The sequence below is a fragment of the Siphateles boraxobius genome, unplaced genomic scaffold (genome assembly GCF_051911475.1).
Source record: "Siphateles boraxobius isolate OS27281-9 unplaced genomic scaffold, OSU_SipBor_1 9, whole genome shotgun sequence".
In the NCBI taxonomy this organism is placed as follows: Eukaryota; Metazoa; Chordata; class Actinopteri; order Cypriniformes; family Leuciscidae; genus Siphateles; species Siphateles boraxobius.
This window is the reverse complement of record NW_027509219.1, coordinates 33,409,449-33,433,142: the sequence shown is the minus strand read 5'-3', so window position 1 is coordinate 33,433,142 and position 23,694 is coordinate 33,409,449. Positions and strand designations below refer to the sequence as shown.

General features: G+C 39.8%; 2 protein-coding genes across 3 annotated transcripts in view; one reads left to right on the top strand and one right to left on the bottom strand.

Moving 5' to 3' along the window:
- Positions 1 to 525: 525 nt before the first annotated feature.
- On the top strand, positions 526 to 3,609 carry gatd3l (glutamine amidotransferase class 1 domain containing 3, like). The gene is made up of 7 exons (XM_077222894.1): positions 526 to 730; positions 838 to 890; positions 1,665 to 1,778; positions 1,928 to 2,059; positions 2,580 to 2,672; positions 2,981 to 3,145; positions 3,343 to 3,609. Exons 1-7 carry the CDS (start codon positions 611 to 613, stop codon positions 3,476 to 3,478), a joined length of 813 nt encoding a protein of 270 aa, XP_077079009.1. The 5' UTR covers positions 526 to 610; the 3' UTR covers positions 3,479 to 3,609.
- A 321-nt stretch (positions 3,610 to 3,930) lies between these two features.
- Positions 3,931 to 23,694, bottom strand: part of igsf9b (immunoglobulin superfamily, member 9b) — a 54,484-nt gene continuing 34,720 nt past the window's right edge. The window contains exons 4-22 of one of the 2 annotated variants that reach the window (XM_077222624.1): positions 20,138 to 20,284; positions 18,069 to 18,220; positions 17,593 to 17,710; positions 16,686 to 16,827; positions 16,213 to 16,358; positions 15,304 to 15,446; positions 15,083 to 15,223; positions 14,843 to 14,959; positions 14,000 to 14,150; positions 13,776 to 13,887; positions 13,238 to 13,413; positions 12,227 to 12,465; positions 12,051 to 12,135; positions 10,046 to 10,216; positions 9,592 to 9,628; positions 6,000 to 9,428; positions 5,677 to 5,852; positions 5,355 to 5,558; positions 3,931 to 5,057 (exon numbers count right to left, since the gene is read on the bottom strand). In XM_077222624.1, coding sequence (XP_077078739.1) covers positions 5,368 to 5,558; positions 5,677 to 5,852; positions 6,000 to 9,428; positions 9,592 to 9,628; positions 10,046 to 10,216; positions 12,051 to 12,135; positions 12,227 to 12,465; positions 13,238 to 13,413; positions 13,776 to 13,887; positions 14,000 to 14,150; positions 14,843 to 14,959; positions 15,083 to 15,223; positions 15,304 to 15,446; positions 16,213 to 16,358; positions 16,686 to 16,827; positions 17,593 to 17,710; positions 18,069 to 18,220; positions 20,138 to 20,284 — 5,873 coding nt within the window. In that variant the 3' untranslated portion in view covers positions 3,931 to 5,057; positions 5,355 to 5,367. The remainder of the gene's footprint in view (positions 5,058 to 5,354; positions 5,559 to 5,676; positions 5,853 to 5,999; positions 9,429 to 9,591; positions 9,629 to 10,045; positions 10,217 to 12,050; positions 12,136 to 12,226; positions 12,466 to 13,237; positions 13,414 to 13,775; positions 13,888 to 13,999; positions 14,151 to 14,842; positions 14,960 to 15,082; positions 15,224 to 15,303; positions 15,447 to 16,212; positions 16,359 to 16,685; positions 16,828 to 17,592; positions 17,711 to 18,068; positions 18,221 to 20,137; positions 20,285 to 23,694) is intronic. The other variant, XM_077222625.1, reaches the window with a different exon arrangement.

Genomic DNA, 23,694 nt, shown 5'->3' with positions numbered 1-23,694 from the left:
ATTTTTATACTGTACAAACGGTGTATTCTATCTCCTAACCCTAAATCTACCTATGACAAAAAAAAACTGTCTGCATTTTTACATATTAAAGACATCACTTAGTGTGATTTATAAGCGCTTTTCCTCATGGGGACCAAGACATGTCTCCACAAGGTCAAAAATGACTGGCATTACTACTGTATCTTTGTGGGGACATTTGGGACAAGACTAGGCATCTTCAAAATTGATTATAATCAAATCAAGCAACTAAACACCTGTGGCGCTGCGAGTGAGGCGACAGGTCAGAAGGGTCAGACGGGCTGTTTAAGGAGGTAAATGCAGGTAAACGCCCGCAGCCCCAGCAAAGCATCAACAGGTGTTGACCAAATGACTTAAGGTAATAAGATAATTGAGGAAGGTATTATTAGATAAGCAATGAAGAAAGGAAAAGGGTTGTTCAGACAAAGTATCTTATCTTCTCAGAAACCTAGCTTACTGAGTGACGTCCCACATGCAACATATAAAACAGTATAAAAGAGCCAGGCCTCGCATGCAGCAGGATCGGACGCATTGAGTTCAGTCAGCACAACTCTCCGTCGCTCGGTTGATCTCTAAACTCAGCAGTGTGATCATGTTGGCATCACGGGCATTCCTCGCCAAGCAGGCTGCAGTGATGCTGGCGCGCCAACCCGCCTGCCTGGTGCATCATGGGGGAGACTGGGGGAACTGGGGCAACACCAACATCGCCGTGGTAAGAATACAAAAAGCCACAAACCCAACATTTGGCATTGAGTTTCTTGTTGGTTAAGATATAGTCTCTGTTTGGTTCTGAACATGTGACTGGATCTGCTGTTGAAGGTTTTCTCAGGCTGTGGTTGGTGGGATGGAACTGATGTCCATGAAGCTGCATAGTATGTATACAGCAAGTGCACACTTCAAAACATCACTTCCTTAATCATAATTCTGGTCTTTTTTTAACAGTAAAAACATAAGAGGCATCCTTAAAACAAGTTTCATGTACGGTAACACATTAGTAATCCCATTTGTTAACATAAACTAACAATGAGCAATATATTTTTTACAGCATTTATTAAGCTTTGTTACTGTTAGTTACAAATGTTCATGTTCACTTACAGTGTAAGGTAACACTTAAGTTAATAGATGAACTAACAATGAGCAATACATATGTTACTGTAGTCATATTAACAGATACAACTTTTGATTTTAATGTATTAGTAGCAAAAATTTGAAATGAACATTAAGATTATTAAAGGTTTTAGAATTAAATGTTCATTGTTAATTCAAGTTAACTAATGTTAAGAAATTTAACCCTATTGTAAAATGTTATCATTATATCTTTAGAATGTATTGATCTGTGTTACTTAGGGTTATTATGTAAGGGATAATGTACAGTCACCTTGCCATTATTATCACAAAATAAACTCTGACTGGATCATCAGGACTTTATTTAGAGATAATGATGACTGCACATTACCCTTCTTATTACAAGACTACTTACCAAATAAATAGATGAAATATTGATTTGAGCTGAAGTGATTTATAGTGATGTATGAAACGTACCTGGTCAAACGTAAGTATTTGAACACAGAATCCGGCTTTCGACCAATCAGCATCAATTATTCAAGAGAGTTGTGATGCATACATACTGCTGTGTCTCTTTAAAGCACCATGTACCACTTGAGCCGTAATGGAGCCCGTTTTCAGATCTTTGCTCCAAACCAGCAGCAAATCCACGTCATGGACCACATGAAGATGCAGCCCTCTACAAGTGACAACAGGTAGACATCATTAACATCAATCATGTTAACCATTGGTTTTTGGATGTGTACCATGGTATTCTTTGAAGTAGCATTTACATATGAACATAGAAATCATTCTCAAGTACCTTGGCAAAACCATCTGATAGCAAACTGTTCCCTCTCTGCAGGAACGTGATGATGGAGTCTGCACGATTCAGCCACGGCCAGGGCACGATGCAGATGAACGATCTGTCCAAACTGGACGTCAACAGCTTTGATGCCGTCATCTTCCCTGGAGGCCACGGAATAGTCAAGAACCTGTGAGAGAGACAGTCTTATAGTTGAGGGTCAATAGTAATGCAAATATAAATGTTTTTTTTTTTTTTAAGAAATTGAACGGATCCCAAAAGAAGGGCATTGTCCTGACAGAAGTGACCATCAGAGTCAATCACACATACTTAAACTTTGATGACGTTCAGATTACATGTGGATTGGCTATTTCATTGTTTGTCACCCCAGATCTATCACTATTCCTGGAGCGAAAATCCTCTTATCATGTTTCACTATTAGCAAACAAATGGTTAAGTCCAAGCGGAAATACAGGCGATGGATGAGACTAATCCCCGTCTGAGCCCAATGCACTTCAGCACCTTTTTATACTCAACATTTGATATAATATGCTGAATTGAGAAAGTTCCTTCAAGGTTCCAAGACGTGTTTGCTTGATAAATGAGCTGGGAAAGACATGCAAGCAGTTTTTTTTTTTTTTCTGAATTGCTTTTTTGCTAAAAAGTTCTCCTTTCTAATATGACGATTAAAAATTTCTGCTGATTTTCACAGGTCCACCTTCAGCAAAGATGGTAAAGACTGCAAGCTGAATAATGACGTGGAAAGAGTTATGAAGGAGTTCCACCGCGCTCGCAAGCCCATTGGGTACCCTGATATAAAATATTAAAACAGTGAATGTCCGAATTGAATCCTTGTATATAGTGCATACCGAGGGGTGAAGGAGAACTGTCTAGGATTCCACACTAATCAAATTAGTGACACTGATCACATAAACTCTTTTGATTAGAGAATCAGATGTACTTTCTTCATCTACATTTTTCACTCAAATTGTTATGTAATGACAAATAATATGTGTTCATTTCACAAAAATATGTGCTGTATATTTGAATATGATTCAGTTCAAATGTTTAAACATTTTTCACATGAGCTGAATCCGGCTCTCTTTGGCTTAGTCTGTCTAGCATGGCTCCTCTCCTGGCGTGCCGAGTGCTGCCGAGTCTGGAAGTCACAATGGGTTACGAACGTGACGAGACCAGCCGCTGGGGCCGCTGGCCCAACACCAACATGGTGCAGGCGGTCAAGAGCATGGGGGCCCGCCACAACACCCGCGAACCCTATATATCCTTTCATTGAGACAAAGTTTCCTAGAGATGAGCTTTTGCCATTTTTAACATATTTTACCGAAAGCATTATTAGTGTAAAACTTTAAATGTGCCTTTAAATGATGCAAGAACTCATTGCATCTCTAAACGCATGTCAATTTGATGTCATGACCATTAAAAAAACATTATTTTTCCCTTAACTGTCCATCTCACGAGGCCTATGTGGACGAGAAAAACAAGGTGATCAGCACTCCAACCTTCATGTGGGAGACTGACTACCACTACCATTACATCTTTGATGGCATCGGGAACATGGTCAAGCACGTCATGCGTATGACTGCCAAGTGATTCTCATGGGATGCAAGACACCAGAAGGCTTTCACACTTAACTTTAGGTTGAACCCGATTCACTATTATGTGGACATACAGAGAGTAAATAAATAAATAAATAAATAAATAAATAAAAATGCATGCACTGCAACCTCCTGTGTTGTACTGTTATGTATAGCCTACACTGTATGTGTAGACCTTATGTAGGCCTGCCCCTTTTCAGCATTACGCATGTTGTGTTCTGTCTTCCTGTATGTATTTCCACAGTATGAAGGTAAAATCTTATGGATTTATGAATGAACCACTCATTTTGAAATCTACAGACATTTGTTGACCTGCGGTTCAAACATTACAATGCTCATGATAACTTTCATTAACTCTGAGATCTAAGATCTGACTAGCCGTACCATATACTTTTTTATTATTATTTTTGAAGTAGATGATTGTTCACAGAAACCTCACAAACAACATTTCTCAGTGGAACATTTTATTTTACAAATCATACAAAAATGAGTGACAACATTTATAAAAAAACAAATATTAGGACATACTTTTTTTTTTTTTACAAAACCAAAATTATTCTGTCAAAAAAAACTTTAAATGTATTACAAAAATGTACATCAGCATCTTAAATATAAGATAGATCAATGTTTTCTCAAAACATTCATGAACATTTGTAAAAATCTAAAAAATAAAATAAAATCAAAAACACTAATTAAAAAATATATTTACATCGCTAAGCATAGAGTGATAGAAGGATGCTAAGTTCCATGTTTCCATGTGTCAAGATGCCATCTATGTTTCTGTTTAAGCCATTTTATACATCCACAGTTCTTTGCATTAAAGCAAAACAAATATTGAAGATTAAGTGAGCTGGCTGCAAAAATGTTTGTTTGGGAAAGTCAATTACAGTAAAGAATCCAAATAAATTGCGAGGATAGTTTGATTGAGAGTTAAGGCGGCTTTGCTCTTAACTCAATGTTGGCACTTAATTTTTGCTTAAATTATGATGACAAAGGGTTTAAAATGAATTCAGTTCCACATGAATGATAGTCAAATATACACATGTTAAACAAACACAGCAACATTATATTCATATATACATGTACGCCTGTATATGTAAAATAAAAATGTATATTTTTCAGTTGCCTGAAATATACGTTTCCTTGGATGCAGTTTCTGATTGTCAAAGCAGACTTTATGCTATACTGTTATTTTGGTTCGGCTGAATGGAGAATGTAACAAAACCCTTTGAAAGTAGTTATATTTCTAGAGTGTCCATTATCCACAATGGATATCAATTTCATTTATAAAAACAATCATACATTTCAGTAAAACTGCAATTTATGAAAGCTCTTCTTTAAGTCAAGACAGTGAACGTGAACGAAAGACAGTGATACAAAAACTATATTCCATATTCTATACATATTTCAAGTTTGGAAAACCTTCAGAAGGAGCTGAACGCAAATTTACAGCGTAATGACAATAATGAATATACATCAAAGCTGGTAAATAATATTTAAGTCTGGATTCTTTGCTTTCTCGGGATTTGTTAGGTTTTTACTCAAAACCAATTTGTCTTCTTCCTTGGGATGTTCTGGAAATATAAATACAGGGATTATAGTTAGTTGCGTACATAGGGACCAAATAAAACTCTGGTTTTAAATTGAATTTAACATGGGAATAAGTGTAAGTGTAAGAATAAGCATTTTATAAAAATTTGCTAGCATAATCCTGTTCTTGAGGCCAAATTGTAAGATAACACTTTTCAGAATTTTGTACTGTCAAACAATGTACTGTAAGTCAAACATCAGTTCTGTGGACATTTGTCCCTACAAAGGGAAATAAAACAAGTTAAACTTCGATACGGATTGGTCAAAGGGAGGTAACGGACCAAGGTAAGGTTTTCAGAACAATGCGGAGCTGGAGTCAGAGTCTGGGGCAGGGGGGGTGCAGGGGTCTCGGGAGTAGGATTCCTGGGCTCTGCGGTACTCCTGGAACTCCTGTCGCAGGGCATTGAAGCGAGCCTCACTGAGGGAACGACCATACCGGTGCTGAGAAGGCTGGGACAGTAAGGGAGGGCTGATGGTGTACAGGCCTGAGAGGAGAGGAAAGGAGGGGGAGGAGGAGGTGGAGGATGGATAAAGTTCAGGGGAAACTTAATTTGCCATTTTATTTGGTGCAGGAAATAAACAGACAAGCTCAAGTGATCTTACGTTTATTCGGGAAGTCCTGGAGGCCAGTGGTGGAGCGGGGGCGTTCTTGCCTAAATTCCCTGCCTCGCCCAAAGCCTGCATGGGACCGCTCCATCTTCATGGCCTCCAGGATGTCGAGATCCACAGAGTGTTCCGCAGCATCCCATTCATAACTCTCATCTACTGAGGTATTTCTTCTACACACACACATGCAACAATACATAGTGAGATTGTACAGATTTATATCACTGTCATTTTGTACATAAACAAAATAAGACAATGGGAACTATTCTAGTTTGTCTGTGTTTGAGGTCTTGCCTCATGTATATGTGTATCAGCTTCACCTTTTGGACCTCCGTTCTCTCAGGTCTTTATCTGTCCTGAGCCTCTCGCTCTCTTCGGTGGTCTCTGGCGAGCTGAGTAAGGTTGGAGTGATAGAGAGAGACTGGCGTAGGTGACCATGTCCATACGGTCCCACACTACCCCTTCCACTGCTCTGGCTGGCGTAACTGGCTCTGCCCCCATCACCTCTTATATCCCGGCCTTCAGTCTCTGTACAGCCCCTTACTGCACCCATCCCTTTGTCCACCTCTCTTGGAATGTCTTGCTCTCGTAGGGGGAAGGATGTATGATATGGTGAGGGCCAGCTGTAACCTCTGGGGAGGAAAGGCCTTGGTGGATACCTTCTGTGTTCTGCAGGTTGCAGGTAGTCCACCCTGGCCACTGATCTGGGTGGAACAAAAGGTCGAGGAGGTTCTTGTGGGACATACTTATGCTGAACTGACCTAAGTGTTTCTTGATAGGTCAGCGGCCACCTAGAGAAATCTTGAAAGACCGCTGCCTGTCGACGTGGATCGGACTCTCGCCTGGAAGGAAGGGATGATTCCATGTGTTGTGGTGGATCTGGGACTGAGGGAACAGGTGTGTGGTAGGGAGGTGTCATGTCAGATCTCTCAATATGCTTATGAGTCTCTAAACTGTAGCTGGTAGGAGGTTGAAAGGGCACTGACCCTCGCCATGATGGGCCAGACATGGGATAGTAGCGTGCAGGGGTACGAGCCAAACTGTACGATTTGAGCCTTATATCTGGGTGAGGAAATTTATCCCTGTAACAAGTCTCAGATATATAAGCTCTTGGATTTTCAAAATGTTCCCATCTAGAACCTAAACTAATGGACTTCTTAAGGAATTGACGTGGTTGCCCTACTCCAGAGAGTGTCCTACAGGGACCAATGCTGACTGATTTCTTCATGAAAGGCATAGGACCTGGATAGATCTGTGAGGATATCATGTTTTTCCGGTCACCCTGAGCCTGATATCTTTGATATTGTTCAGATATTGAGTCTGGACTTTTGGAAACAATTGCTGCCATGCTTTTAGCCGTGTTAATTAATGTCTGTGCTTGACCATGCTGTGTAACTTCTTGTTTTTTAGGCCCTAAACTCTGAGAAACCAAAGGCTCAGAACTCTTTTCATTTTCTTTAGATGGTGAGAAACCTTTCTTTATTTTGTTTGAGATGCCTGATTTAACACATGCATCTTGTGCCTCTAATTGTGAACAAGGTTCAGAAATTGGAATACTTCCAGGTTTATGGTGTCCCACTGGTACGTTCAGGGTTCTGTGGTCATGAACAGCCCCATTGTGATGACTAATGTTGGTCCCAGAGTGCTCCTGACCATCTTTTTCCCAAATTTTGGGTACAACGTCAGGCTCATCTCTTGACAGTGCCCTAGTTTCTGGCTCAACACTGGGTTCAACAGATTCCGAAGGCTCAGTCACTTCTACAGGATCATCTACACTCATTTCAATGAAACCCGGAAGACTCAGGTATTCCAGGATAGTGCTGGTCTGCAGTGGGGACATTTCCGGTTGGGGAGCAAGCTTAGCTTTAATTGATTCTGACATTCTCGATAAATTTGACTGATCACTGCCTGCCTCATTTTCCAACAGGGTCAGGTGTGATATTCGACTAGGGCTTTCACTGAAGACACATTTGTCACTCTTTCGGGATCGAGCCCTGATACCCTCTTTCTCTTGCTCATTGTAAGGCAATATGGAGCTGGATTCACCACTCACTATCACTTTTCCTTTTGCTCCTGCTTTCTGATCAATGGGCAATGTAGAGCAACCTGATGGATTATGACTCATTTTGTCTTTTTGAACGTCCATTACTTCCTCTGTGTCTATGACGCTTTGAATCATGGGATCAAGGAAATGTCTGTTAGGGCTAGTATCTCTTTCTGCCACCATTTGGTGCAGCTCAGATGGTTGAGGATTCAAGCGAGAAGGGGATGTTGATCTAAATGCTGGAGTCTCTTTTTCCATTTTTCTTTCTTGCAACCAACTTTCCTGAACTAAAGTCCTGTTGGCCAGCTCCTGCTCCTCTTCCAGGTCACTTTCCGGGTGTCTAGCTTGTGCCCCACTCAGGTTGTTTTTTCTGGGAGAGGGTATGTCCCTGGTAGGAGAGAAAAGTGAGAGAGAGGTATATTGTGTCGCTGGTGAACAAGAGACGTCTGTTGCCAATGAATCTTCTAGATCAGCAATGCCTTGTTGACGTCTGTGAGGGTAGAGTAAATGAGGTGTTTTCCCTTCAGAAAGGCTCTGCACTGGCACCAGGCTGGTGGGGGATGTCACAGGGCTTATGTCCCACTGGATGTGTGAGGAAGATGAAGAGGTAAGTCTCTCCATGGGACTACTGGTGTTGCCAAAATAACAGCCCCTCCTATAGTCCGATACACGCTGGGCCAGGCTGCTGGGTCTGTTTTTCTGTCGCAAATGTATATCTTGGGGCTTCCAAATAGGGTCTTCAAACTCAACACCTGTCCATTTTCTTAAGGGACTTGCAGACTTGGCACGCCTCTGTTCTTGCTCATGTGCCTGTACCCTTCGGCTGGCCGAATAATGTTCTAGCTCCCTCTCCATTTGCTCACGTTCCTTCACCAGCTTTAAACATTTGCTTAAGTTGTCCCTCTCGCTTTCACCATCCAGTTGAGTTACCATAGTGCTGTCCTCTGTCACCTGGCTGTCTCCATTGATGGGCTGGTATTGTGCCTGGTGGTGCAGCCTGTCTCTCTCCAAAGCTCGGGCTCTCCTGGTTAAGCTGGGAAATATGTCCTCCCTATGACTGGCACTCCGGCATTTTTTTAGTGAGTCACTCACCCTCTTTTCGCTGCAGTCTGAATAAAAACTGGCCTTCTCCAACAAGGCCTCAGAGCAGCCCTTCTCATCATCAGAGTAGAAACAGCCATGACGGGAAAAGTTTCTGGCCATTGCCTTCACCCTGCCAGGGGAGTGATGGGGTCTCTCTGGGTTTGGGGGGTCCACCGTCAATGCTGACAGATTCTCTCTCTGTCCATCCCTCTCTGAACTTAAAGGATTTGATAGGTTGGACTCTTTAAAAGTTCCATTGTTACTCCCTCTACCAGGTGATTGTGGGAACTCTTTTTTGAGGTTCTTTTTGATTTGGGTTGGTATGGAGTTCTCTAGGTCAGGTTGTATAACGAAGCGGCCATCAGGACTTCTGGCTATGGACTCAATAGCAGATGTGGGTGATGGAGATCCACCAAAGTGGCTCTCACACAGGGTGTAGCGTGGAGGTGGAGAGGATGAGGACAGGAGCTGCTTTCTCTGATCCTGGTACTCACTGCGGCTGCCTTTATCAAAGGAGGAACGGTCTGAGCGATCAGAAGAGGATGAGTTGGGGAAGAAGTTTAAAGGAGGGCACAGTTTTAACTTCAGCACACTGTCAGGACTGTCAGAAGGCGAGTGAGCTCTGAGGAGAAAAAAGACAAGTGAACATTTAGCGAACAAATAGAGAGATGTTTGAAACAAATGTATCATCCCTTCAGGTTGTCATTTCAAAAACCCATTGTAGTACAGTGACAAAGATGAAGAAGCACAGGAATGATACATGCATAGCAAGGAAGGACACTTACTGTGGAGATGAACTCTTCTGGAAGGCAGAGGGGATATCTGAAATGGTGGGGAGGGGGCAAAGTTCATATCATGCCACAGATAATGAGTCATAAGATGACAAAGTGCCAAAAACAAAAGCAGCCTCAACAGAAACAGAGATGCCATGCATGCCAATACCACTGATGGCTGAGAACAAATGCATCACTTTAAATGTGTCAAGTATAAGTCTTTGAGGGATTAAATGTCTATATGGTCATTGCAATTGATAATGCATCAAAGGCCTTAAGGAATTGACTTAAGTCTTTTGAGTAATATTTTAACTCTTCATTAAGTACACAATTAATGTATCTGAATGTTGCAGCCCCAAATGACTTCAAGAGCATGCAAAAATATTTAAAATGTTTTTTATAGTGGTGTACTTTGTTCAACAAAAATTTCATATTCAAAATCAACAATCTTCATCACTGCTTTTACCATCTCTCTTTTTCCTTCGCCGTTGTCCCCTTCTATTGTTCATAACACAGGCTGTCACCAGAGAAAGGATGATGGCAGCAAACAGGAAACACACACCCCCAATCACACCAGCCAGCAGGGGCTCAGGAACAAAGGCCAGGAGACTGGGTGCTGCTGGATACATCTCCATACCTTAGGGCCACACATTACAAGTTACCTTCTAATAATATAATAAATCAATTAACAATTAAAAATAATTAATTTATACCAATATTACATTTATGACTTTTTGAACCTTCTATTTATTAGGGTTTAAGCGGATTGTCCGTGATCCGTTCAGATCAGGCCCCACAGTTCAGCACGCATGTGATTCGCAGATTAATTTGAAGTTTAACCACCAATTCGGTACTAACTTGCTATCTTTGGATTGATTCCTCTTTCGCCTCTCCTTGCATTTGATGGACACACAAAATTATGTCAAAATACCTGTCTAGGCCAGTTCTATAGTAAAACAGTCGTTGTCTTAAGTGAACCTAAAGAGTTGAGAAAGAAATTGGATGTGTATCGGTGCATTAGGTCTTAAAGTGACAGCGGCCAATAAACACTTGCTGTTGTCAATGTCATATGTTACTCCAACAACAAGGTTTAACATAGATTAAGCTATATTAAATTTATACAGTGAACACTATATAGTGTTATTTTACATTTAAAGCTATGGTCTAAGATTTCAAAGATTGTTCATTATTAATAACCTCGTTTAGATGCTGGTTATGGTTCTACAGTACAATCCAAACAATATGAAGAGAAAAAAGAATGAAAAAAATTCATTCACTCTATTGAGTGTACAGCTGCAGAGAAGTTGACCAATGTAAACTGTCCGGCCGGACAGCTTACATTGGTCAACTGCTCTCATCCAATCACCAGCTCCACTTGAAACTACGCCTGGCGCTCGCGTCTCCACCAGACCCGACCCCGCATCCCTCCTGCGACTTGAAATTGCGTGAGCAAGCAGCTGACAGTCTATGGTAGCTAGCTAAGTAGCATCAGATCAGCAATTGATAAAGCAATGGATAAAAAAATAAACGACAGCAGCAAGCGGCCCCTGCTTGCCCCTACTGTAAAGTTTGGAAGAAAGAGAAAGTCTGTAGAGGAAAGAGCAGAGATTTAAAAAAAATGTGAAGAACTCCAGACTCTAAGTAGGATAAATATAGGGTTCACCATTGACCGTTGGAGGAAGCTTCAGGGAGATCTGGGACTGAAAACCGACGCTGACACGGCTGACTTTTTGTTGAGCAGGTATACATTTATTTATACTTTTATGGTGTGACGTGTTACATAAATAGCTTTTTATCAGTCTGACAACATGCTCATGCTGCCAGTCGGCATTGGAATGTTAGCCGTTTAGCATCGCCAATCACGGGTCAAAGTAATTATATTTCTTGAAGTGCTTGAATATATTTCAGTAGGCCTAGCGGGTTTCTGTTCGAGCCGTTCGGAATTTGAACAAGATGCGCTGTGTGCTGCTATAACAATTACTCAAAACCTTAGCAATACTAGTAGTATTATACTAATGGTGGTGGGGAGTTCAGAACAGTTCATGTGTTGCTAATCTTGCGTTGGCGTGAACTCAAACGTGACATTGAATTGTTGATGAAGCAACTAAGTTCAAGTGTCGAAAGGCAATTTTACGTATGATGTGTCATTAGCGAGGTCATTAGATTGAAGCGACTAAGCAATGTTGAGCAGATTGTACATCTCTGTTCCGATGTTTACTACCGGTGATTACTGCTTGACTGAGTGACGTTGTTCAGGTCGTTTCCCGGTGGGGGGGATCAGGTAGCACAGAGGGGAGGGGTGTGTGTGTGTTCTGTTGAACCACTACCATTTATCATATTAAATTAAATATATTATATTAATATTCAATTAAATTTAGTAAGTCTGTAGTTTTTACAACCCTCATAAGAAAGAAAAAAAAGCAAGATATATACATTTTAAGTCAAAATATCGAGTTCTAATTTAGCCTCACCTTCAGTAGAGATGACAACTGAGTCACTGGGCTCACTAACCAGTCTGTCTCTGCGAGACAGAAGACGCAACTCATAGTTGGAGTCCTGTGGAAATAAATGAAGAGAAAATGAACCATCAAGTGAAAATAAATGGCATAGAATAGGGACATTCAACACCAAGCTGCCAACGTTTTACCTTAACAAGTCCCTGTACAATCAATTCGGTCACGTTGACAGCAATCTCTCTGTCTATAGTGACCCACTCCCCCTTTCCCCGCTTCGCTAGAAGTACAAATGAAGTTAATGGTGGAGACTCTTCTAGAGGTGGCACCCATTGCAGCAAAACACCCAGTGATGTACGATTGGCTGACACCAAGGTGGGAGGGAGCAACACCTCAATGGTGGTTACCACACTGGGAGTGTTTGTTGGAGGTGCTGCAATGAAAAAACATAAAAGGGTTTACCTTAGTATGCTATGCTACATCATAAATCTTGGACCATAGGTTTGGAATAACTTTATAGTCCACCAGGGAATGCATTGAATCAAATAAGGGAATACAGATCTGAAGAAACTATAGACCGTCTAAACCAGTACTTCTCAAAGTCCGGACTCCGGCCCGAATCCGGACCCGGAGGGAATTCAATCCGGACCCGACTCGATTTCATATTTCAAGAGCACTAATCGTGTGTATGGGATTAAAAGTGTCGATTTCCTACTTTGATAAACGCATGTTAAAATAATTTGTTTTGTTTTTTATGTCTTTTTTGAGATGGTCCGAAATTAAAGCGAAGGCGAGATATTTAAAGTTTTCCTCCGTGATTTAGTTGCCAGTGAGCGTATGACTTTTGACGTAATCGGGTGCGACGCGACACTTCACTGCAGTAAGCGTTTGAATGGGGATGGAGGATGTCATTGTCCAGGAAAAGAAAAGTTGACGAAGAAAATAGAGTTTACAAAGATGATTGGACAGAGAGATATGCGTTCATTTTGCCCCAATCCAGCACGAAACCATTCTGTTTGATTTGTAATGAGACAGTTGGAGTTGTGAAGAGTGGGAAAAAAAGTATTTTTTTCATAAAATGTTGATTTGTTATGCATGTTTATTAAAAACAAGTTTTGTAATAACCAATAGTTCCGGACCTTTGACATTGATGAAAATCATGAAGTACATGATTGGTATATATAATAAAAGAAAATTGTGCTCACCCAGTGTCGTAATGGTGACAATCTCACTGAAGGGGCCAGAGCCCAACTTGTTTTGGGCAAGAACACTGAACTGGTAACTAGTGACAGCTTGCAGACCCGTCACCAGCAGGGAAGTTTTCGATGTTGGCACAGGGATTGATGCCCATTCATGTTTTCCTCTAACAGTGGGCTTTATCCTGATAAAGAGATATATATGATATGACAGTCACAATACAAAAATTCAGTGGTCGATTGAAATGCTACTAAAATTCAATGATTCTCAAAATCATTTCAATGATACAGTAAAGACAATGCTACTGAACACGATTCTTCATTTTGAAAGTTGAAAAATAACAAACAAATGAATATATATTTTAAACTTTCAAGTATTAAGTATTTATTTAAATGAACAAAATACAAAAAAAAAAAAGAATTTGTCTTGTTTGACAGAAAATGACAACAACAGTACACAGATAGTAAAACTAAAAAATAAAGATAACTGAATAAGATACACACACAAATCTAGTGCTGCTGATGCATTCAGTTTGGGGTCACTTACCAAACAGTAAATCTCTGAGTGTATCCTCCATCAAAGCCTGGCTCCCAGGACACATTGGCCTGACTAATCCCTGGATCCACAGTCACGGAGGTAACAGCATGGGGACTTGTGCCTGAAGAGAAAACAGAACAAATAATATATTTGAGTTCTGTCCCACTTGTTTTTCTATAGGTAAATACGGGTTATTTTTATTAACTGGGGCATCTATTCCCTGTTCCTCTCACCTAGCACTAAAATCGTGGTTGCCACACTGACAGTGGCCACACGGTTGGTGGCAAGACACTCCCACGCCCCCTGGTGGTCCTTACTGAGTGGACGCAGGACCAGAGAGCCATTGGATAGGACTGTAAATTGAGAGCGAGGGGCAGGACCCACCTAAAGCAGATGAGAAAGAAACTTGAGTAAAGCATGTTTATAATATTTAAGGTTTTAAAGGGGAATTTGGCAACTCTAGCCATTTCTTCGCTGATTTTCACTTTGGTTGTCGCACAATGTCTCAACGAGCTCCCCCTCCAACTGTGGGGCATATATTTCACAACACTGTCGTAAAAAAACTCACTTGCGGCCCCTCCTCCCCCTTTCTACCGCTGCTCATGTGCATTTGTTGTTATCAGAGCCGGCCAACTTTATCGTGTGGAGCTGTGTCTACCGAGGTGGGTAACACATCATACACCGTATCATATGGCGTGTGTGTTTATGTTGAATTGCTGTAAAGCAGTTCGTGTTTCTCACTCGTTATCGCTTCTCACAAGACTTCCTATTTCCAACTTACCGGAAGTCCCGATGTTGCAAGGTTGGTTTTCCACCTGGGAACGCAGGGAAAGTCACCATTCTCACCAGAAAACATCATTTAATCAACCAAATGATTTCTAAACGGTTTTATTAAGTTGAAATAGTTGCCAAGTTCCCCTTTAAATCCATGTCTGCTAGTATGTTAGATTTTTTTTTTAGGAGATTAGCCTTTAAATACACATTTAAATAACACACATATAAATATTTGCAATGGCAAGTGGTAAATCATGGTCATCTGACGGTTATTGGGATTAAAAAACAAAAAAACATCTTACTTTAATCCATGTGATATTAGGGGCGGGGTCTCCCTCAGGTTGACAGGGTATCACCAGCTCCCTACCTACTTCTTGTAGGTACTCGGCACGGGGCGAGACACGGAATGAAGGGGGGTCCTATGGACCACCAGATTGCAAATAAATTCTCAGCAACTCAGGTGTCAGGTCAGTCATTAATAATGAATTTCACTATGTGGTGACTTGTCAAATTATTTTCCATTCTAGAGATATGGTGTTCACCTTCAGGATAACTTTGGTAGGTTCTGATTGGCCCATGGTCCCGTAACTGTTATAGGCTGTACAGGTGTACATGCCCACTGCATCATCATTTGCTGCAGTTATGAACACTGAGCCCTCTGAGTTGAACATCCATCCTGGATACTGACCAATCAAGATGAAGAGTATAAAATTATGTAATTTGGGTCACAATTAAATGAGATGCTTGATGATATATACAGTACCTGCTCCAGGTCCAAGGATGCTCCATCTTTGGTCCAATTAACATACAGCACAGGGGGCTCGGCTTGAACTGGGCATTTGATCTTTCCCCCCATTCCCACGGGAAGATAAGTCTCACGAGGCATCCGAACCACTCGTGCAGGGTCTTTAAGAAAATCAGGTGTCATTTATATTAAAATGGATATATTATGCCTTGTTTTTGGCATCTACAATAGGTTTTCATGCTTGAATGTTTAAAAAAAACATTATTTTTCACATATTTTACATTGTTGCAGCTCCTCTGTTCATAGTCTGTCAGTAACGCTTTGTTTAGTTCCTGTCTCAATGAAGTCCCTCCTTCTGAAAAGTGCAATGTGCTCTGATTGGTCGGCTGGATCAGTGTGTTGTGATTGGTCTAGCGCTTCCAGTGTGTTTGGAAAATACTACTAAATAACTTAACCAGGCGCCTCCCCTTTATTTTGCATATGCTTTGGGCGGGAATTATTTAAATGAGGAATACTTTGCCATGTTCACTCCCGGAAGAAAACGCAACAACTGAGACTTTTCAGAATAAGAAAATATATATATATATATGTTCAACTTTCTTTAGCGTATAATGCGGCTTTTTGACCATGAAAACGGATTCAAAGTTACAAAGTACAAAGTCCTTCCAAAGGGAGTTATATATATATATATAACTCCCTTTGGAGGGACTTTGTGCTTTGTAACTTTGAATCCGTTTTCATGGTCAAACAGCAGCATTATACGCTAAAGAAAGTTGAACATGTAAAAGCATAATAGGACCCCTTTAATAACCCCTTTAATTTGAATCTTTAATCTTCTGTTGCTCTCTTTATCTGGTATACATGAAGATGAGATTTTAACATTTCAAAAAGAAAGAATTTAGAACCAATCAATTCCAAAGCACTCACGTTTAACTTTGAGGTAGGCAGACGCAGAGGGCGGAGTCATTAGACCATTGGTGGGTGTGCAGGTGTAATTCCCAGAATCCTCAGGTATAAGACCTGAAATGAGGAGTGTCCCGTCCACTAGGATTTTTACCCGTGATTTCAGAGCTCTGTAAACACAAACATGCATCAGCAAACAGAAAACAAAGACACTGAGACAACACTACATAGTAAAGATTTTTAGTGTAGTCCATAACTACATATACAGTTTAATGACAATAAATGCTATTAATATTATTTCTAATAAATGGAATTAACCCAAATAATTAGAGGCTACTAAACAAACAAATAAATATTTCATTTTCAGCTTTGATTGTAATTATGTGAAAATAACACATCATTGTACAATAATATTTGATGGCAGAATGCTGTGATTGTCCAATCAGAATTACAGTGTAATAATGTTATCTAAGCTCTTGTAATCGTAGATCACTTACTCAATGTGAAACACGTTTTGGTCTTGTTTCCACCACTCGTATGTGAGGTTAGAAGGATACGCTTCTGCTTGGCATTGCAGAATTGCATCCTGGGACATATTCATAGTGGTGTCCTCAGGGGGGATGATGATAATTGGAGGACCTGGTTGAAAGCAAAAGAATACATAAAAGCATCCATGTGAGACTGAATGCATAAATGTAATTAGCTTTGATGGGCATCTGGATTTGAGGAAGTTGTTTGTTCAGGGATGAGATTTAGGCTTAAGTGCCAAATGCATTGTGTTAAAGCAGTACCACCAAAAGAGGGCAGTGTTTGTTCGTTTCATTACACTATAGTTTGCCAGAAAAGTCACTCTGAATTCTTATGCTGTGAAAAAAATTAATGCAAGATACTGTCTAGGTTTTCAACCACATACTATAGCATTCTGTTGTCCAATGCTCAGAAGATGACACACTGTATGAAAAAACAGAATGGCAATGCTAGCATTCGCTTTGCAGTTGTGCGATCAACAAAAAACAATATTCTTTATCATCATGGAATTGAGGAACTTTCATTGATGCATTTTATTTGCTTAATTTTTACCATCTTTCATGGTGCACATCACACACACATTTAGAGCTGAAAATCTTTCAAATCTGATTTAAAGAGGCCATTGCATAGTAGAAAGTTCATATTTTCTGAGCTAAATGGAAGCCGCAACAGTTCTTAATGTGAACCAAGGCAGTTGCAAACCCATATGAAGCTGAGATTAAGGTTATTGACTTTGCACACAAATCCAACTGCATCAAAGACTCCAATGTTCTCATACCACATGCTGCTTAAGGTAAACACTTAATACCCTGCAAGCCTATTTACATGCTGCTGGCTTTCTTCGCCCACGTGGACAAGACGTGGTGTGTAACTGACCTTTGACCTGCAGCTGGGTGGTGTAGGTAAGGTTCCCTTCGGAATTGGATACGTGACACTTGTATATTCCTGCCGTTTCCCTGGTAACCTTGGCTAAAGACAAGGTTTCATTGAGTACCTGTTGAGGGAAATTAATGTTTAGGTGGTAAACAAGACTGTCAAAGAGGAAAATGTGAACAGCCCAAAGTGACTCTACACTCAAGTTGACATGAAACATGCAAGTCATCATGCTTCTGTAATCACAATGTTTATCCGAGTAAAACAGGATATTCAATCAGGGTAAAAATGTAGGGATGTAGATTTGAATTGCACAATGAAAAGTTGGTTGTATATCAGAATGGAGCTAGGTGGTTGGAGGGGAGGGATTCATGAATAAGACTAAAACGTGTATTAAGAAAAGCAATTGTTGAACTGAGTAATTTAAATTATCTTTATGAACCGTCAGTCAACTAACAATCAACTGAAAAGCTGTATACCTGAACTGCTTCTTGTTTCTCAGTGGGACTGCCATCTTTTCTCCATATGATGATGGGTTTGGGGTTTCCATGAGCATCGCACTGGAGGTTGAGAGATTCACCCAACATGACCTCCAGAAAGGCAGGAGGAGTCTTTATGAACACTGGAGGAGCTACAGCAGACATAACCATCAAAACCATTTTCATGGAGAAAATAAATGCATAAAATAAAATAAAAATAACGAAAAAAATAATTAAATTATTTACATATTTATTTAAATGCAAAAATAAGTAAATATTAAATTAATTATTTAATTAAATATTTACTTTTAATATTGGCTTAATCAGGCAGACGATTGTAATATCGGACTAATTAGACTGATACGATAATAAAAAAAATATTATTTTCTGATAAGGTCTTATAAGGTCACCGATATATACTGCAGCACTTAAAGGATTAGTTCACCTCAAAATTAAAATTTCCTAATAATTTACTGCATTGATTTGGACTTCAAAACGCTGGTTGTCATTGAAGTCAATTATTCGAAGAAAAATCCAGAAATGTTTTCCTCTTTCCTGAGGAAAGAAAGACATGGATATCTTGGATGGCATTGGGTTGAGTAAATTATTAGTAAATTTTAATTTTGAGGTGAACTAAAAAATTAACATTCTGTCATTATTAATTATCCTCATGTCTGTCCAAACCCGTAAGACTTTTGTTTGTCTTCGAAACACAAATTAAGATATTTTTAATGAAATATGAGAGCTTTCTTTTCCACCATTGACAGTAATGCAACTACCACTTTGACGCTTTAAAAAGTTCATAAAAAGATCGTAAAACTAATCCATATGAATTGAGTGGTTTTCTGAAGAGACACTATTGCTTTATATGATGAACAAATTGAATTTAGACTTTCATTTTTGGGTGAACTATCCCTTTAAGGACTCAAAATCATTGCTTTACACTTGCTCACAGTAGAGTAGTCTTTAATTTTCTCAAAGTGTAACACATGCAATTATGTAATAATGGACATTTGCAAGGGGGGAAAACCTCTAAACGCATCTTATTTCCCCATAACCCTGTCAACATAAAGACATGTTTTCCAGCACACTCACACAATGACAGCTTTTAAAACCGCTGTAAGCTGACACTGTGCATATAATGGGCGTGAAACAGGCCGCACTGGAGAGACTCAGACTGAGAGCGCGAGTTTCTGTCCTCTGTCTTCATTCTGATCGCTCGTACATGCTACAGTAACACGATCAGATGCTAAAAGCCAGTCTGAGCCCTTCACAGGATTCACACATCAGTGCTGAAGGATTGTGTGTGTGTGTGTGTGTGTGTGTTTGGGTGTCAGAAAAAGAGAGTGTGTGAGTTTTCAGAAGGCATGATAGTCACCCTGAAGGTGTGAGACAAAGTTCAATGTGAAAAGATTGTAAGCAACAGAAAGTGAAAAAGTCAAAGAGCTTGTGTAGTTTTTGATGAAAAGGCACGAGTTCTGTTGATATAAGAGCAGAACATCTGCATCATACACACTGACGCAAGTGTCACGAAAAATGAGATTACACAATTCTCTCTTATTCACTGCAACAAAGCCTTTTATATGAGCTGCAGATGCTGCTTTAATCAGACGATTAATCCTTTTCGTAAGAATACAAAAATGTCAGCTGCTTTATTGGCATGAAAATGAAACATAAGAGTACCATTATAAAATATACATGCTCTTAAACAAATGCATGTTCACTTTCTATGGAACCTAATTGTCACAAGATTAATTTTTAGGATTAAGCAACACAGCTGACATGCAACACAGTTCTGTGTCTGTTTCTCATTAGGGGTTGGCTGTATGTTATCATCACATTATTTTTCGCAGAACGTTTATATATATTAAATAATCATCTGGAATTACCAATTTTGCATAATATAGTGAATTAAAATTACTTGATGGACACAAATCAGAAAATTCTGATTTGGAAAGAATTCATTTTTCATCAATCCATTTGAATCTTTATAAACGAATAGTTCTGACATGCAAAGCCATTATGCACGCTTGAATAGAAGAAACAACCTCAAGCATCTCTTATCCCACCTGAGATGGAAAGGAAGTTCCATGTGCCGTTCTGAAACTCATCTGAGGTTCTGTCCAGCAGGAGAATTCGACATTCAAACCAGCCCTCATCCTCCAGAGTCAACTTATCCACCAGAAGAGACGCGCCACGGCTCAATGACACACGACCTGCGCGGAAATCAAAGAGACAAGCAATTATTCAGCAATTCTTCAGTGAGATTAAGAATGAGAAAGCACACAAAACTGATGCTCAAGCAGCCATACAGCAACTCTAAGGTCATGGGTTTGATTCCCAGGGAATGCAATGCAAGTTCTTTTTTCATCTGGCTAATGTATAAATGTAAATTCTGCCCAACACACAGCACAGAAGCAGTTGCATATTCCAAAAACCACATGCATACCTGAAAGAACCATTACTCCAAATGGGATTATTTTAGCCCTGTTACTTCACAAGGCAATGGGGAATATAATATGTTAATACTGAATTTAATACAGATGAGTGTTTAGAATTGTAAGTTATTCTGATGTTTATTTACAAATTAGAAACATAATTTTGTTTTGTTTTACAACATAAAAAAGAACATTGTTATGGCCTCCTTTTACTGAGTATTTTCCACCTGCTTTGTCTTCACCAGGTGAAAATGTATGCCTAATCAGATTGTACATAAAAGCAACCGTAATATTCATGCAATCAATGCAATGCACAAAATCATATAGGTCTGGTTTCACAGACAGGATCAAGCCTTAGGTCAATTAGGACATTTAAGCAGCTTTTATAAACGTGCCTTAGAAAAAAAACATCACTGGTGTGCATCTTGAGACAAAACAATGGCACTGACATATTAAGATATATTAGTGCAACTTAAGTTACTTTCAGTTAAAACAGCTCAAACATGCATCATAGTCTGGGACTAGGCTTAAACCTGTCTGTGAAACCAGGGGATAGACAAATAAAAAATGCTTCAGCTCACAGAGTAAAAAGCACCACCTGTTTTTGTTTATTGCACAGGCACGTGGAAACATGTGGAAAGAGCAGCACAACTCTGAACATCTCTTGGCATGATGTAACATGGTCAGCTGTTTTCCTCATATCCACAGACTCAAAAAAAACCTCTTTGAAAGGTGATATACGTGTCGTCTGGATATTCGAATCTGGTTTTTCAACCTCAACCTCCCCTTCTATTTTGATTGTGTTTTTCTTTTCCCAAATTCCAGTGTTGTAAATGATGACACACTGATAACGCAGTGGATGCTGGCTGGGAGTGTGTGTTTCCGCTTGGCTGGAAAGCAGCCGTTGGAGTTTGAAAGTAAGCCAAGTTCCTCCGTGATGGGACGCGCCCCCTGCGTAGAGTACGAAAGTAATACATGACAATTTAATGCAGAAACGTTACAGCTGAGGAATTGTAATCCAAACACACCTGGAGTCTGACATACCGCTGAACCCTCCAGTGATACGTGCAAGTGTGCCAGCGCTAGATCTGCACCTCCAGACTCCAGTCAAGCATCACAACCCCTAAATTCAACTACTAAACTTCAGTGTGTAACTCTTCTCACACCAGTTGGCTGATGACATGAATATCCCTTAGACAAAGTAAAAATCTAGGTGATATCTGTTGCTCAGTCAACTGCAATCTACTCTTTAGCCAATGGGAAACTTCTAATTCTGAGCATGTGTGGCATGCAGCAGTAATTGAAAGTTATGCAGACTGAAGTTATATATGAAAGTGCAGAACTGAAGGCCTGTTCTAACAAGTCAGTGCCATTATAACATGTCTTTATCTTTCATCAAACTCTGCTTGACATGTCTATTTATCAAATAGACCACAAATGAGATCTATTAATACCTCAATTGTTTCCATACAATATAGGGATTTAATGGGCAAAGTCTTGAATCAAAAGCCAGAGATTTCAGAATGAACTCAACAAAGGATCCAAGCTGCTTTCCACATTTATTTTATAGCCCTTTACTGCCCTTTGTTGTATGACAACTATTGACCTAAAATAAAATATTAAAATAGAAAAAATGACAAATAAATGAAAAGCACACCAAAAGAAAAAGAGGAATTTTTGGGAGAATCATCTTACACAAATGTTGATATTTCAAGGAGAAAAAGCCTACCATTCAAAAGTTTGGGGTTTATACGACTTTTTAATGTTTTTGAAAGACGTTTCTTATTTGATCAAAAATACAGTAATATTAGAGGTAATATTATACTGTTTACTGTCTATTTGAATTTTAAAATGTAATTTATTCCTGTGATCAAAGCTGAATTTTCAGCATCATTACTCCAGTCTTCAGTGTCACATGATTCTTCAGAAAACATTTTAATATGATCATTTGCTGCTCAAGAAACATTTATGATTATTATCAATGTTGAAAACAGTTGTTGCTTCATATTTTTGTGGAAAGTGATGCATTTCAGTATTCTTTGATGAATAGTACAAAAGAACAGCATTTATTTAAAATTGAACAAAAGTGACAAAAAATGTTTTTCTATTGAATGCATCCTTGCTGTATTCATTTAAAAAAAAAACTGTTGAACAGTAGTGTAACTGAGACTCCATTAAGTCCGAAAAAGAGCAACCTCTGAGCAATAGCAAAAGCAATCCTGACTTCTACACACAGGGTCATTTCCTCAGCAGGTGACGGCTCCAATGAACAGGAACAGTACAACAATCAATCAAGCAAAATTCAGCGCCTTAAGGGTTATTTTTTCAAACCCACCACACAGTATAAACAGCTAACCATGACTAACAATTAAGCCCAGTGTAACCTCAGAGCTGCTGCTGTGGGGAGTGTTTGAGATTTCGCATAGATAATAATTGACTGATCTCATCCTTCAGAAGCGCTCTTTTCACAGAGCAGCAGCCGGTGTGTGTTTACTGTCATTAAAAGGTTCCTCTGATCCAGGGTCAGAGGGGGAGGGTGGTTATTAAAGCAGGAGAAGGGGGTAAAGCAGGGTGTATCTATGACAGCAGGTGTGGTGGATGTTCCACAAATATATGTGACCATCTCGCTCTCTCTTTCAAAAACAAAACAAAAATACTTCCTTTTTAATCCTTAAAATAAATCTTCCTGCAATGTCCAGTTCCTTTGGCTGAATATAGGACTATGAGGAAAACAAACACCAAATGGACTTGCATACATTTAATTAAACATTGAACAAATTTATATGCGCGCACACACACACACACACACACACACACACACACACACACACACACACACACACACACACACACACACACACACACACACACACACACACACACACACACACACACACACACACACAATGTGATTATCAACACTCAACACATGACGTGTAAGCAAAGTGGAATGCTGCTATTGGACACTGAACTCTTTCCCGCCACGGAGTGTTTGTCCATCAATGAGAACAGAATGGAATCCCCCCACCCTTAATTCTCTCATGTTGCCATAGCGATGAAAACATGGGGTGGGAGTTTGGATTTGAATTCAGTTGCCGTCGAAACCCAATGGGGTAAAAACACAGGGAGGGAGTGGCAGGTCACGGGGAAACGTTTGTGCTTTGATTTTGAAAAATTACATGTAGGGT

Excerpts from the sequence above, each read along its gene's own strand:
- gatd3l (XM_077222894.1), top strand. The coding sequence starts at position 611 with ATGTTGGCATCACGGGCATTCCTCGCCAAGCAGGCTGCAGTGATGCTG. Across the intron at positions 731-837 it reads GCAACACCAACATCGCCGTG|GTTTTCTCAGGCTGTGGTTG; the intron begins GTAAGAATACAA and ends CTGCTGTTGAAG. Across the intron at positions 891-1,664 it reads GATGTCCATGAAGCTGCATA|CACCATGTACCACTTGAGCC; the intron begins GTATGTATACAG and ends GTCTCTTTAAAG.